At 40.6% G+C, this 16,784-nt stretch overlaps 1 protein-coding gene across 15 annotated transcripts in view; it reads right to left on the minus strand.

The window, feature by feature from the left end:
* rims2a (regulating synaptic membrane exocytosis 2a) overlaps positions 1 to 16,784 on the minus strand; it is a 147,395-nt gene that overhangs the window by 108,567 nt on the left and 22,044 nt on the right. For 10 of the 15 annotated variants that reach the window (XM_088997753.1, XM_088997750.1, XM_088997762.1 and 7 more), the window contains exons 4-5: positions 16,644 to 16,736; positions 12,516 to 12,726 (exon numbers count right to left, since the gene is read on the minus strand). In XM_088997753.1, the coding sequence (XP_088853879.1) occupies positions 12,516 to 12,726; positions 16,644 to 16,736 (304 nt within the window). The remainder of the gene's footprint in view (positions 1 to 12,515; positions 12,727 to 16,643; positions 16,737 to 16,784) is intronic. The other 5 variants (XM_088997769.1, XM_088997758.1, XM_088997756.1 and 2 more) reach the window with 1 other exon arrangement.

Raw genomic sequence — 16,784 nt, forward strand, 5'->3', positions numbered from 1 at the left:
TGTTGAATCATTACACACTTCTGTGCTAATGTCTTAAATGGATATTTTATTACGGTGGTTTATTTGCTATAATATTGGAGTGGCTAAAACGACCAGAGATACATTACTTGTGTGTAATATTCAGATTCTGATACTTGTCAATGACTTGCAAATACTGTCACCTGGGAATATGCCAATGGCTCGGATCAAAGCAGGTATTTTGATATGCGTGAAATTATAACTACAGTATCAAGCAAGATTTCCATCAAAGACAAAACATTATTGTCATCAGTGCTGTGTGAATATCATTCAAAAGTGAGGAAGACCGATTATTTTAGAGTGTAGGTATTCTGACAGATACATTTGATGAAAGACTTCTGTGAAAAAGTCCCCAAAATAATTAAGGTACAAAGGCAGAGTGGAGATGCCATCCGATGCAATATTGATGGGGCATTAAATGAGGTGTCATAGGTATCGTATTGCAGAGTGGAATCTCTCCTTGACCTGCACTGAGATGAGCTGAACTTCTCATTAAAAGACTCATTGTTCAGTGAGTGGAGCCCTTCTCAGAACATCTCGGGCTGGACCACACCCGGATGAGCAGCACACTCCGGAGAAAATTATTGCCACAGCTGGGGAGCTGCAGTCACTTTATGCTGTGATGTTCAGCCAATGAATAATGGATTTAAAGGATGAATGTTGTATCCAGATTCCCAGGGCATCTTTGTTCCAGGCCATACCTATCTAAATATAAACAATTATGTTTTAAGCCTGCGTATATCTTTTTGTGGTTTTGTTTTGGGGTCTGCCCGTAAAAGGAGTACTATGTTCTGAAAAGCAGAATGTCTCAATATGACTGTAGTGTGATGCGCTACACGTGCAGATGATGAAAATAAGGCAATCAGCTACGATCACATGATCCAACGGGGGCTGCACGTGGTGAATTACATTTTAATGAGCGTCTAATTTTAGTCTGTGCCAGCAATAATAATAGACTTCATGAATATTTATGTGCCCTGTTTGAAGCTCAGACACACGGGAATGAGCATACATTTAAAACAAAATCGCTCACACAACCCGTCAGTACCTGTTTTTTTATGCACAGATTGACATGTTACATACATACGGACGGACAGACAGACAGACAGACAGACAGACAGACAGACAGACAGACAGACAGAGATAGATAGATAGATAGATAGATAGATAGATAGATAGATAGATAGATAGATAGATAGATAGATAGATAGATAGATAGATAGATAGATAGATAGATAGATAGATAGATAGATAGATAGATAGATAGATAGATAGATAGATAGAGTAAAGTCTCGTTATATCGATATCGGATATATCGATAGTCCCGGTTATATCGATATTTTTTCGGACTCCCTTGAATATCGATATAACGAGACTTTACTGTAGATAGATAGATAGATAGAGAGAGAGAGAGAGAGAGAGAGAGAGAGAGAGAGAGAGAGAGAGAGAGAGAGAGAGAGAGAGAGAGAGAGAGAGAGAGAGAGAGAGAGAGAGAGAGAGAGAGAGAGAGAGATAGATAGATAGATAGATAGATAGATAGATAGATAGATAGATAGATAGATAGATAGATAGATAGAGTAAAGTCTCGTTATATCGATATCGGATATATCGATAGTCCCGGTTATATCGATATTTTTTCGGACTCCCTTGAATATCGATATAACGAGACTTTACTGTAGATAGATAGATAGATAGATAGATAGATAGATAGATAGATAGATAGATAGATAGATAGACAGACAGACAGACAGACAGACAGACAGACAGACAGACAGACAGACAGACAGACAGATAGATAGATAGATAGATAGATAGATAGATAGATAGATAGATAGATAGATAGACAGAAGGCCAGAGCTACCAGCAAAACTAGTACGCTGACAAAGCCTCTTGGATGAGAAGCGACACGTCCGACACCTTCAAAGAAGTACGGCTGACGGCTGAAGAAACCTTTTCATCAACGACAATCAATGGAAACAAACATTAGACAGCATACATCCATCTACAGTGCTATCTGAACAGCTTTATCCTCATGACAATCACAGGCGAGCTGATGCAGATCCAGGGTGACTTTGGGTAGTGGGTGGGGTACACTACACCCAGAAGTGGTTTTCAGACGGACACATGCACACTGAAACCAGAATGGTTTGAAACAAGATGAAATGAAATACAGTGATACCTTGGCTTACGAACTTAATTGGTTCCCAGACAGATTGTGTAAGGTGAAAAGTGTGTATCCCAAAAATCAATTTCCCACAGGAAACCATTAAAATGAGAATAATCCGTTCCCAGGTCCCAATAAAACATAGTTTTCTACTTTCTAATTTTCTAATCCTACACAAAACTACACAAAATATAGCTTATTTTATGTCTAATAAATGTGCTATGGTATTATAATTACAGAAATAAACTGTACGGTATAATACAGTGGGGCCTTGGTTTACGAACACCTTACCTTACGAACTTTTCGGTTTAAGAACGTCAAATTTATGAAAATTGAACCTTGAAATACGTACTACTTTTCACGATACACACCCACCACAGCTGGCGGAGGGATCTTCGGATCTGGCGGAGTGATCTTCGGATCTTCGGCGGAAGCACACGACCGAACAGCGCTCCAGGCGGTGCACCTTTCCACACCCCCTCTGAATTCACACATCGATCGCCTCCAAGGAGCTATTTGCAGATAATGTTGCTATTATGGGACCGAAAAAAAACCGCACCACAGGCTTGTGTTCAGTCGAAAAGACACAAAACAAAATCACTGTCGAGGAGAAGAAGGAGATCATTGAAAAACACAAACGAAGTGTGCGTTTGTGTGATTTAGTGGCCCAGTACGGCTATGCTAAGTCAACCATTGCTACCATTCTTCGCAACACAGAAGCCATCAAAGGTGCGTCTGTTGCAAAAGGTGTTTCCGTGCTGTCAAAGCAACGGTATCGGGCAATCGAAGAAGTTCAAAAACCTCTGTTAATCTGGATTAACGAAAAACAGCTATCCGGCGACAGCGTGAATAAAAGCAATTATATGCGAGAAAGCACGGCTAATTCACGCCGATATCGCCATGCAGCAACCTGGAAGTTCGGCGCTTATTGAGAATTTTAAAGCCAGCAACGGATGGTTCGAGAACATCTGAGGGCGAGGATGAGGCGATGGCTGCAGCATCAAGTGAGCTCATCAAGGCAATGTTGGCAAAGTGGATGCGCAGGCTTTTATTGAACAGTTCCATCCAGAAAAGACTGTGGCTATGAGAATCATCAACATGATGAACGATAATGTGATGCCTCAACTTCGTAAGACCTTAAAAGTCAGAAAGCAACAGGTGTCAATTAAGAGGGTTTTAATCAGCAAAAATGATGAGGAGTCTCCAAAGAAGCAAAGAAGAGAAGCCACACCAGAGGTTGAGTTACCAACAGTCTTATGGAAGGTGACTCTCCTTCCATAAGCCAACAACCATCACAAAGGTAAATAAAACTTTATTTTACAGTAGTTTATTTCCTTAATTACAGTCCTCATGTAATGTGCCTCTCCTTCCACACAACAATTCGCTCTGACCTCCGACCTCCAATGCCATTCCATCAAGCCATCAATGACCATTATAGAGGTAAATTAAACAATTTTATTTTACAGTAGTTTATTTCTTTAATTACAGTCGTTATGGAATGTGACTCTCTTTCCAAACAGCAATTCCCTCTGACCTCCGACCTCCAACGCCATTCCATAAAGCCATCAATGACCATCACAAATGTAAATAAAGTGACTTTATTATACAGTGCAGTGTATTTCTTTTATTACAATACAATAGCACATTTATTACACATAGAATAAGGTATGTTGTGTGTAGTTTTAAGGCTTATTTATTGAAAATTATATTTTATGGAAACCTGGGCACGGATTATTCTCATTTTAGTGGTTTCCTATTGGATTTCTTTTGGGGGGGATACACACTTTTCGCCTTGCACACTCTGTCTGGGAACCAATTAAGTTCGTAAGCCAAGGATGAAAAGGTTTCTTCAGCGGTCATCTGTACTTCTTTGAAGTTGTCAGACGTTTCGCTTCTTATCCAAGAAACTTCATCAGCAAACTAAATATATATATCCCACTGTCAAGACATGGCGGTGCCGGACTCTGCTATGATAGGTCCCTGGTCTCAGGTTGGGGGGCAGAGGACTACTCCCTCTGATGATGAGGTGATACCGGTCGAAGTGGGGCAATCAGGCCACTCGTTAGTCAGACCAATAGGAACAATCAGTGGAGCTGCAGGGCGTAGTCCTCTGCTCCCCCCAACCTGAGACATATATATATATATATATATATATATATATATATATATATATATATATATATATATATATATATCCGATATAACCGATATCGAGATAACGACACGTTACTATATATATATATATATATATATATATATATATATATATATATATATATATATATATATATATATATATATATATATATATATATATATATATATATATATATGGCCTATGGCCACACGTCCGACACCTTCAAAGAAGCAGAGATGACGGCTGAAAAAACATTTTCATCGATGCACCACTCCTGTACGACTGAGAGCTTACACAGACGTATTGCTACCAACTTTGGGAGATACATCCTTCTGCTGGTACGTAACTTAGAAAAGGCCACTTTTAAATTAGCTGACTTAAAGAACCACCTCAGATTCAATCTTAGATGTAGACAGAGCCGGTTAATTCCTAAATGCTCGAAGCAATCACCCCTGGAACCCGGATACTTAGCCGATAAAATGCAACAAAATTATACTAGGAAAATACTAAATTTGCGAATTAAGAGACTTAACATAGAGATAAAAAACACACAGTCCTATCAGGAAGTGTGCGAATTTACCAAATCCGGATACATGAGGCACCACAGCAAAACCAAAGAGAGACAAAAGGGTACATTTCAAAAATTACTTTTACAGAAACAATCACAGCTACTTGTAAACACGGGAAAAATTAGGTATGAGCAGATTTCTCGGGAGAATTGGATCAAACATTTGCAGACAGAGATCTCTCAGAGACAGAAAAGGTGGTACTAACCAAAGGTTTAAATTTCTCAGTAACTCCTGAAACAATACCTACAATAGACTCCATCACAGCTACTGACTATCCATTTTCTCACCATTTCGCTTGTTTTTTTTCACTTTTGTTTTCTTTTTGTTTCAAGATCTGTCGTCTCCCTTTTGTGTGTGTGTGTTTTCTCTCTCTCTCTGTCGTCTGCCTGTCTCTTTAATGTTTAATCTCCCCCCCCCCCTGCTGCGTTCTTGACCAATCACATGGCTTTAACCGAAGACGCCATTTTGTTTTTGGGAGAACACCTTCACTCTCTCTCTGTCTGTAACCCACACCCCCTCACTGCTGCGTTCTTGACCAATCACGTGGCTTTAACCGAAGACTAGGGGCGCAGAATAGAGGACAAAACAGTCGGACACCATTTTCTTGTTCAGAGAACGGGCTCGTTATATAAAATAGTTCATATGCCAAGGTAACATTTTCATAAATGTAACATTCGTAAACCGAAAAGTTCGTAAGCCAAGGAGTTTGTAAACTGAGGTATCACTGTATCCTTTTGTCGGCTTACATTGGAGCAAACACGAAGCTGTCACATCCATTGACAAAAAGAGATTTCCCATCTCCTGTGCCACGTAATCCGCTTCAATTCCAAGACGCAACGGTTTGACATATGCATTGGCGCCGTCCGCTGACGCTCCTTTCTTCTCCTTGCGGGCTCCAAGAGCCACGTATCCATCCGGCCGCAGACCGTCCAACAGCACCGACCTCTCCGCTGAACAAAGCAAGCATTACAGGCGCAATAAAACACAAGTACCCCGGAGCTGTCCAACAATGACAGTAAAATGGCACTGAGATTCCGCCCAATCAAAAACAGTGCTGGCATACTCTTTTTGCCGAAAAGGATCAACCCCGTAGCAGCATCTCCGCCTCGATGAATGTCATGTTTCAGATTACCAGCGACATTGTTTGACAACCAGTTGTATATAACTCAGAACAGCAATGTTAGCACCACTGCCAACACCACGTGACCTCTGCCCTGCCTGGTCCATTCAAACTAAGAGACCGCTACTGTAAACGAGGCCATCTGGTTGCAGTGGCACGAACAACAAATAGTGCGTTGATTGCTTACAACAGGGGTCCCCAAACTTTTTCCTGTGAGGGCCACATAACTTTTCCCTTCTATGATGGGGTGTCAGTTTGTAACAGAAAAAGTGTGACGATCGTAGGGGAGCTTAAAAAATTGTTATCCAGAAAGCCACACACCCAAATAACCCTTTCCAGGTTCTTGACAGAAAAAAGTCAGGAAACAAATAATAACACTATTAATGAAATAAATAACTAAATAACCCTCCCTTCACAGAAAAAAAAATCTGAAAATAAATAACACTATTTATGAAGTAAATAATAACTAAATAACTCTCTCTGTGTTCTTCATTGAAAAAAGCCATGGAACATTAACTTTCTGTTGTGCCATGCACAATCTTAACAGATAAAAGTTCAGCTCAGTTGTCAGAGCAGAATCTCTCTGACACATGAGCAGTCTCTTAAAGTTCTTGTGTTCCTTCCTTCTAATCCTTTTGTAGGTTCCAGTAGGCTTGTAGACACCGCTGTTTGCAGCACTCTCTCATCAACTTCCCTGTGAAAACCGCAAAGGAAGCAGGTTGAGAAAGTGAACTAAGTGATACAGCACCTACACTGCACAATACATTTCACTACCAGTATGGCTGTAAAGATGGATTTTATCCCAGTAGATTTTATTATGATTATATTTATTTATGCTCAGAATGACTCATTCAAGTCAGAAAAGTGAGCTTACCTACGTGTTCATCAGTGTGAACTGTGGGTCTGCGTCTGGCTGGTGAGAAGTTAAATATCAGGTTCCATTCGAGTTACAGCCAGTCTCAAGCACTGATGTTCTTCTGTCAATCTTGATCTCATCGGAGATTTCAGTAGTTACATGCGATTTCTCGTAGATATACGTGCTGCCAAAAACGGTGGACATTTTCATTGCGTGTTTTTTGATGTTTGGGAGGGCGGCATAGAAGTCAATGAGACTGTTGGGCTTGAATGCGTCTTTCAGACCATCACAGTTGTGTAACTCAGGTCCAACTTCTCCATGGTTTGGTACACTTGGTCAAAAATATCCTCTTCCGTTGTAGTCACTTTGAGACTTTGGAGGGCTGCCAGCTTCTCGCATATCTCAAGGTTTGCGCTAACTCCACGAATAAAAACGAGCAGTTGCGCTGTATCTTGCACGTCCGTGCTCTCGTCCAGTGCTAATGAAAAAAGTGAAATTCTTTCGTCTTCTGCTGCAGCTGGGCATATACATTCATCCCGATTTCTTCACCGCATCTGCTGATTGTACTCGCCGACAGACCTACGGCATTATATGCATCTTTCTTCTCGGGACACAACACCTCCGCGACTTAACAAACTCTCCGTCCGTGAAAGGCTTACCACTGCTTGCTATCAGCTTAGAAACCCGAAAGCTGGCCCGAACGGATGCCTTCTTCAGCTGAGCTTGGCGTACAAATGTATTCTGCTGAGATAGTAGTCCACTTTTCGCTTTGAGAGTTTGTCTGCTCGTATTTGGCCTTGCAAGCTATCGTACATGTCTTTGTGATGGGATTCATTGTGTGGGCGAAGATTGTATTCTTTGAATACCACCACCGCCTCTTGACAGATGGGACAAAGAGCCTTTTCTTTGCATTGAACATAAAAATAGTCTGCAGGTTAAATACCCTGCATTCTGAAGAAATGTTTCTCTTACCCAACCTTTTCACCATTATTCCATTCTCTCTTTGACAGGAAGGTTTACGACAGAAAACAGGTCTGGGACCAAATCGGGCGCCAAACTGAGCGCACCTGAATGTACCACCGGACTCCCCTCCACTTCCTCATACGTCACTTTCTTGTGTCGCGTCGCATTGTGACCGACTCCTTTAGCGTTCTATCGCGAGCAGGCGTGTTGGTATTGTTCAATCACGATTATAAACGACATACATTGATTACATTGATTAAAATAGGAACAGATAATGATCGAAAACGGATCTTTGTCTTGTAAAAGGATTTTTTTTTCTGGAGGCCAAATGGGAATAAAATCTGATAGCATCTCTGGTATTGTTCAGGAGGCCGGGCCAAATGTGCTGACGGGCCGCATAAGGCCCGCGGGCCGTAGTTTGGTGACCACTGGCTTACAATGACATAGCCTATACCAGGGGTCGGCAACCTTTACGACTCAAAGAGCCATTTGGACCCATTTCCCACAGAAAAGAAAACACTGGGAGCCACAAAATCCTTTTGACATTTAAAATGAAGACAACACTGCATCTTCTCAGCATTGTTTTTTTACCTTGATATATGCATAAACAAACTATAGTGTGTTGCATTTATGAATCAATGAACTGTTACAGAGAAGCAAAATTACATTTCTGCACGCAACAAAAACATTTTAAACTCTGGAAAAAGACGCTAACTTCTCATTACATATTAAGCATACCGGTAAACCCGTCTCGTCAGCAGTGAAGGCGAACAAATCTGCCCACGTATCATTAAACGTTCTGTTTTCTTCAGACACTTTTCTTTTCTTAGATGTATCCATAGTTGGCCAACCTGGTTGTCGAAAAATTCAAGAAATCGTGCGCAATTTGGCGGTTGTGACCGGATATACACCCACTGTCGATGGTTGTGACGTATATTATGAGTGACAAAAAAATGGAATACGTTTTATTTTGTATTATTTATAATCACCATAATCTTCAAATTTAGAGTTACATTTTAAAAACGAACGAACTAAAATAATATACATTAAATTAAATACTCATTATTTATTTTCTAAAGCCGCAGGGAGCCGCAGCAGGGGGGTGAAAGAGCCACATGCGGCTCCGGAGCCGCGGGTTGCAGACGCCTGGCCTATACTCTAAGTGGTTAAACAACAAACAGACGTAATTTCAAATATGTTGGTTGATTTTGAATAGAAAATCTTCTTCTTATCCTTCCAGCTTTTCCCTTCACTGACACACAATGCAACTTGAATGGCGGTCCCACATTATGGAGGGGCAGAGCAAGAAATTATCCGGCTAATCCCAAAAAAGCGGTACGAAAGGTTGCTAAGTGACAGTCACTTCCAATGACCACTAAAGCCCAGATCCCAATCAAGGGTGAACATTTGTGACTGCCGGGAGCAAAATGCAGGTAGCAAAATGCGTTCACATTAGGGTTCGTTCAAGGTTGTAACAATTTGCCACACGTTTAATGAACGTTTGCAACCTTGAACAAACGCTGACAACCCATGACAGAATGCAACACGTGAAAATGTTCACCACTCAGTGCCAATAGGAGTAATGATTCGAACGCAGAAGAAAAAGGTAGGAACTTAAACTGAGTCTGGCCACAGAAACAGCTGTTGCACTGGTAACTACGAATATATCAATCAGTGACATTTCATACCAATATTTGATGTCATTCATTCTATTTCAATGATGTCTCACTGATGTACAGGTACAGTGATACCTCGGTTTAAGAACGTTTTAGCTTACAAACTTTTCACCTTACGAGCATTAAATTCGCAAGAGTATAATCCTGGCATACAAACTCGTTTTCGGCAAACAAAGTAAACCACACGGAGCGCCACGATGGCTGGCGGACTAGTGGTCGGCGGAAGAACACCAAACCACACGGTCGAACAGCGCCACGGTGGATGGCGGACTAGTTTTCCACACCCCTTTGAGTGCAGACGTGATTTGTTATCGAGTGGAGTACTTTTGCTATTATGGGACCGAAAAAGACCCCACCACAGGCTACTTGTTATGTCGGAGGAACGGGAGGAGACGACTTGCCTGTCAAAGGTCTTTATTTACAACTGTCATTATCAACTTGGTGCTGTCAACAACCCTGCTTTACGACACTGCCGCGACATGTGGCAGTGTGGCATAAATATGCTACACTACTGTTAAGCTGAAGAGGACACAAAAAAAAATCACCGTCGAAGAGAAGAAGGTACATCAAGAAACACGAACGAGGTGTGCGTTTGTGTCACTTCGCTGTCCCAGTACCATTACGCTAAGTCGACCATTTCTACCATCCATTGACAACTACCCTCACAAAGGTAAATAAAATGATATTTATTATACAGTACCGTTTATTTCTTTAATTACAACACAATAGCACATTTAATATACATAAAATAAGGTATATTTTGTCTAGTTTTAAGTCATATTTAGTAGAAAATTATGTTTTATGGGGACCTGGGAACGGATTATTCTCACTTTTAATTGTTTCTTATGGGAAATAAATGTTTGGCAGACAAACTTTTTGCCTTACGCACACTTTCTAGGAACCAATTAAGTTTGTAAGCTGTACTTTGTGCCACTCTGCACAGACAGATCCAGACCATTTTTAGGGTGGGAACAGAGGCCGGTGCTTTTTGGATACAGAAGGCGGAAGGAAAGGCCAATTTATATGAAGGATAAAAAGAGCTTCAAAACAAAGATAAAGAAAATCGGATTCAAAATTTGACTGAGGTTTTTATGTTAAAATAGCAACTGCCCCGTGGTTTAAATGATGGTAAAAGCAGGGCCAATTTCTCTTAGTTTGCCAAGGAAGTTTTTCTGCCTCTTATGTTAGCATTTAGCTTGAGAGCAGCCTGTGAATTTGGAAATCTGCTAAGTATGCGTGTGCGTGTGTCTGTGTGTGTGCGCGCGTATCATCCAAATGCACTTGAAAGCTGGCAAAATGTCAAATCTTGTACTGTTTATGCATTTCCCAGGAGTTGTAGCTTATCATCTCTGTACACATCAACCCATTCATGACAATCCATTTTGTACAACATCACATTAATATTTAACGGCAGCATGCACAGTGTGTGTTGATGGTTGACCTTGGGGGTAAAACGGCCTTCTAACGACTGAGCGAGGGGTATCATTGCTTCTATTCCCAAAGTGGCCCTTTCATCGTTCCATTTGCCAACCCTACAAATGTGCCATGACTGCCGTGTAGGTCTCGCAACTATCTACGAAAAGCAAAATAAAATACTTTTTAGTGTTTTGCTATACTGTTGCTGCAATTTTTGAGGGCCTAGATCTTTTGAGTACCCTTTGCAGGGAGTCTGCAAATACAAACGAAATCATGTTAGAACTGGAACTTATATGAAGATCGATGTCTCTCACACCATTCTGCACAATCTGTTCATGCAGACATAATGACAAAACAAATATGTGTCATTTTAATTAACGTTAGCATTCACTCCTCACATCTATGATATTTATCTTCAAAAATGTTTTATTCCAATCTCTCGAGTTTTTCTACAGAATGATAGATACACTGATGAGATAGTTCCAATCAAATGAAACATGACTGATTGTTCTGATTGGGCTATGGTATTTATTACAGTGTTAGGTTAAATGCTCACACGGATTGCTTTTCAGTACAGTATTGTTGGTTTTGGACTGTTTTTGGCTGCTGGATGTGTGTGTTGTCACAGTTACAACGTATTAGACACATTCCCAAAAAATGCAGAAAAGGATGTTGCTAACCACTTTGTCCTCCTGTTGCAATTCCACAATAGCAGGAATGCAGCAGAAAGATAGAAAGAAAGAAAATAAAAGTAAAAAGAAAGAGGAAAAGATTGTGAGTTTCAGTAAGAGGCATGTCAGTGACATGGTCTCACATCAATTCTTGTGGATCAGCTGGCACAGAAACATTTAAGATGATGATCAATATCTTCACCCATCCAATGTTAAAATCTTGGACCGAGTCTCGGGGTGTTTGGGTACATATAGTATGTAGGCACTAAGAAGGACTTTGGAATACTGGTAGTATCCTCCAATGGTGAGATACAGCAAAACAATTGTTCAGCGTGAACATGCAAAAAGTATAGTATGTAGGCACTAAGAAGCACTTTGGAATACTGGTAGTATCCTCCAAAGGTGAGATACAGCAAAACAATTATTCAGCATGAACATGCAAAAAGTACAAATAAATTAGCGCTACAGTTGTCAAACTCAATTTGAACGAAGTTGGCACGCTGTGTTAAAAATAAATGAAAACAGAAAGCAATGATTTGCAAACGATGTTCAAACTATATGTTATTGAATACAGTACATTCCAAAGAGATATTTCAAAATGCCCTTTTTAAAACGCTCAAATAGCAAAACTCGATCCTGCCCCTAGAGATTAACCCCGCAACTCCCGCCAAAATTTCATTTGGCACAAAAATAGAGCCCATTGAGTTAACACTGAACATAACAGCAATGTTGTAGAGAATGTAGACGGTCTCTTCTCGAGAGTAAAATATTGAAAAAAAATCTTTGTTACAATGAGAGACAACCCTGGCTCAATTCCCAGATTATGATTTCACTGTGTAGCGTCGGGAGAAATGTGCTTCAGGGCAGGACATGTGCATGTGTGTCGATATTAATGGATATATTCAGGCATGCGAATCAGCGTTACCTTATTTGACCGCAGAGATACTCGACCTCCGCATCGAGCACAGAATTTCGTTTGGCAATATGAACAGAGGTGGCCACAGCCGTCAGCAAATTTGGTTTTGTGGCATATGCCGCAAGTTGGTGCTTCGCTCTTCTGTTCCTGAGCCTGCTTTGTCTCGTCGCCCATCTTCTTGACCTGGTCCTTGTATGATTCAAACTGCTGGTGCAACTTCCTGTAAGCAGATAGGAGGACATGTGTTAAACAGGTCTAACCATGACTGAGCGTCAAGTTTAACAGCAATGTCACGGCATCTGATGTAGTTTTGCATTCAAACGCTCAAACTGATTAATATAATGACAGTGTTTGAAATTGCAGATGACGTCGAGGAGATTGTTGCTGACTATAATGAGGTCCTCAACACAGAGGATTTGATTTGCCTTCAAGAGGACAAGCAGAAGCAAGCCATTCAGCAGTTGTCATCTGCTACAAAAAGCTACAAACAAACCGCTACAAGCCACGTGGACTTCTCTTTCGCAAGCCTGTTTCGTGTTTCGGACTACATCCTGACTGAAAAGTGTACTTGAGAGTTTTGAAAGTTGCTTCGAAAGAGGAGTTTGAGCAGACAACACAAGCAAGCATTACGCACCATGACGGCCAACGACGGCCAACGACAACTGGAGTAAAATCTTCAGCGAGGGATATTTACCTCACAACAACGTTTTTTATTTTTTTTTTTGCAATTAGATGTCTTTTTGTGTTTTAAGTTGTGAAAAATGGGGAAGGCAAATTTATGGCCGGGCCGGCAACTTTTCAGAGTTGTCTGCCCGGGTGTCCACTAACTTTTTGTCATGAGTTTCAGACACTGATAATGAGAATGATTTCTGTTGGAAAATGTATTGAATATACCATATGGCCAAAACCATCATCAGAATGCTAATAGCGTACTGACATGAGATGGAAAGAAAAATAAATAAATGTTAACATAAGGACATGCATTTATTCATTCATTTTCTGATTCACTTAATCCACACAAGGGTCGTATGGAGTGCTGGAACCTATCCCAATTGTTTTTGGGCAGTTGGCAGGGGACACCCTGAACCTGTTGTTAGCCAATCACAGTGTGCACAGAAATAAGCAAACTACTGTGCTCACACTCACACTCACACCTAAAGACAAATTTGAGCGTTCAATAAGCCTGCCATGCATGTTTTTGGACTGTATGAGGAAACCGGAGTGTCTGATGAAAACCAGCGCAGGGAGTGGAGCCATATAGGTACACGTATTTCACAAAACATCCGTCTCATTGCATTACCACCTCCGTCCTTAAGATGGCCTCCTACTGACACAGAAGGTGAACATTTAAAGATGCTGAACTCTTGACACGTACTGAGGCTACTGAAAACACATGCGTTCTTCACATGCATTATATAAGACACATGTCAATGGATCGTCTCCTTTGAAACTAAACACCGGGATGACTTCATAATATTGCGATTAGAATTGGTTTCGCCCCACATATCTTCTGCAACATTCATTAGTGCTAGTGAATTATTGAACAGTGCTATCCTTTTACCACATACAGGTCTGCGTTTGTGCTTCCTTTGCCTTCAGCCAGTGCTTTGGTAGCTAAGTATAGCAGCCATCCACATAACCTGGCAAGTAACTTGTGTGAGCGTTTGCATGCACGCTTTTGTTGGTGCGCGTGTGGCATCGAGACACGAAGGTGTGCCAGCATCATGACCCTTGTTGCACTGCTGGATTAGAAGTGTCGAAGCCATTGTGTGATCAACAAACCGAGATTACTATGTCACCTTGTTCAACATATCTCACTGAATCTCATTTGTCGACAGGTCTGATAGCAGGGTGATGAAAACATAAGCAACTTAAATGGCAACTGTCATAAAGGAGCGGAAACTACCAAATAAAGTTCATTTGCTATTTCATTGCAAAAAAAAAACAGCAGAATATTCCATCCGAAACACACCCTTCTCTTTATTGATTAGCATTTTAAGCCACTATTCTCTTTTCAAACACGGTCTTTTTGTCATGGTTTGCAAGGTGGTGATGGTGGTAGATCCCCAAAAAAGCAGACAGGAGGGAGGAGCAGGGTGTAATTGACCAATTGTATTAAAATGTCAACAGGAACAAAGTCTCAGACATCAGTCATCTGAACAGAAAGGTAAAAAGTATCAAAGAAAACCATGAGTAAAAATCCAAGATGAAACAAACCTGACAAGGTGAAGGAAACACATACAATGACTTGACCCCGAAGGCTCGTGGCGAGAGTCCTTTTAACTGCCACTGATTGGAACGACCAACAACTGTGCAGCTGCAGGCGGGGCCGACAACGCCACCCATCGGTCGCCAACCAGAACGTGACACTTTTCGATCTTATGAAATTGTAGAGGTGTAGCCTAATGTGCATACTTCCTCGAAAGAGCCTAAAGTCGACAAGACTGCCTGTCAGTGATCATAATGTATGCTGCTCATTGAACCGCCACATGCTAGCATCTTTCATCTGAGCTCTGCCCGTAATGAGTCTTTTTTTTGTACATATGGCCTAATATGTTAAAAGCCGGTGTGAACTACACACTGTCATGAAGCCGATGCTGCTCTATCGCGGTACTTTAGTTTGCTGACGAAGCTTCTTGGATAAGAGGTGAAACGTCCGACACCTTCAAAGAAGTACAGATGACAGCTGAAGAAACCTTTTCATCGATGGACCATACCTGTATGACTGAGAACTTACACAGACGAATAATAAATAAAATAATAATAATAATAATAATAATAATAATAATAATAATAACACAACCATCATTACTTCTTCTCCTCCTTCTACCACTATTACTATATTTTCTTCTTTGTAAGTTTCATGCCAGGATCCATTAAAATATCTGACAAAAAAATAAAACAATGGGAATCCATCCGTCCATCCATCCATTTTCCGTACGGCTTATTCCTTACTAGGGTTGCGGGGGGTGCTGCAGCCTATCCCAGCTGTCTTCGGGCATGAGGCGGGGGACAATGGGAATGAACTCAGTTAATCTGGGAAACACTACAAAATACAGTAAAGTCTCGTTATATCGATATTCAAGGGAGTCCGAAAAAATATCGATATAACCGGGACTATCGATATATCCGATATCGATATAACGAGACTTTACTGTATTGGGAACACTGGTGAAACATCCGAGGATTGATTGGGCAACAAAAAAACGACTCCAACTGTACAAAATGAAGAACTCATCGAGCAGGCAACAAAATAATTATATATAATAATTATAACTACTCATTAAATAAAAACAACATCATACCTTGTTAAATATGATGCGGGCAGTGTGATGTGTCTGGGGCTGCTTAATTCCATCAGGACCTGGATGCCTGGTCGTCATTAATCAAATGTAAAATGTGGCTGTCTATAAAAATATTTTGCTGGCACATGGGCTGCCATTAAGTTGTGTCCTCAAACTCAAGCGCTCTGGGGTTATGCAGAAGGATAATGACAAAATATTTGAGCATGTCAACTTCTGAAAGGTTCAAAAGAGCAAAACCTTGATTTCAGTCCATGCTGCAAAGGGTGGCACAAGTGGTTGGTTATTTGCTTCAGGAGGAAATTGTTTGTGTATGAAGTTTCAAGTAGGTTGCCTCCTTTTAGAAAAGCTTTTGAAACAGTATTTTATAGTTACTTGAGCTATTGAAATCACATTGAGTTGGATGATTGCAATAGTTTTAATTTGGCACATGTACCAAACAGGAAGAAATCTGAAACTTTTTTGTACTTCTACTTGTTCCTTTCATACCTTTGCTGCTGTAAATTCTCCATTGTTAGACAAATAAAGTTTTTTTTTCTGATTCTTATTTTTTATTCTTATTCTTATGTTGATGCCAATCTGAAGATTGGTGTATTTTAATTGTATGTAAAAATTCCATCCATTTAAAGTCAATCGACCATATATTCCTGCAGTCTTCCAAATCAAATGAAAATGATTGTTTTAATGAGAATGGGAGTGATGTAACGATTAAGAAACTGACAGATCAATTCGGTGCTTAAAACACCAGATCTTTACTGTACGGTATTACCGTATCAGGTTGTATGGCTGTGCCAGTGCGCCTGGTGAGGGAGACGGTGTTTGATCTATTACTTACGTGTCTGGCTCAGGCTCCTTGTCATTTTGGGACTTTTGCTGTGGCTGAAGAACATTATTTACCAGCTCAGTGATCCCACTAAAGGGAAACCACCTGTTCAAATAAGCAAATAAGCATGACACGTACAGCGCAGCAAGTCAT

The sequence above is a fragment of the Hippocampus bargibanti genome, linkage group LG06 (genome assembly GCF_051943395.1).
Source record: "Hippocampus bargibanti isolate YZ-2025 linkage group LG06, ASM5194339v1, whole genome shotgun sequence".
Classification (NCBI taxonomy): Eukaryota; Metazoa; Chordata; class Actinopteri; order Syngnathiformes; family Syngnathidae; genus Hippocampus; species Hippocampus bargibanti.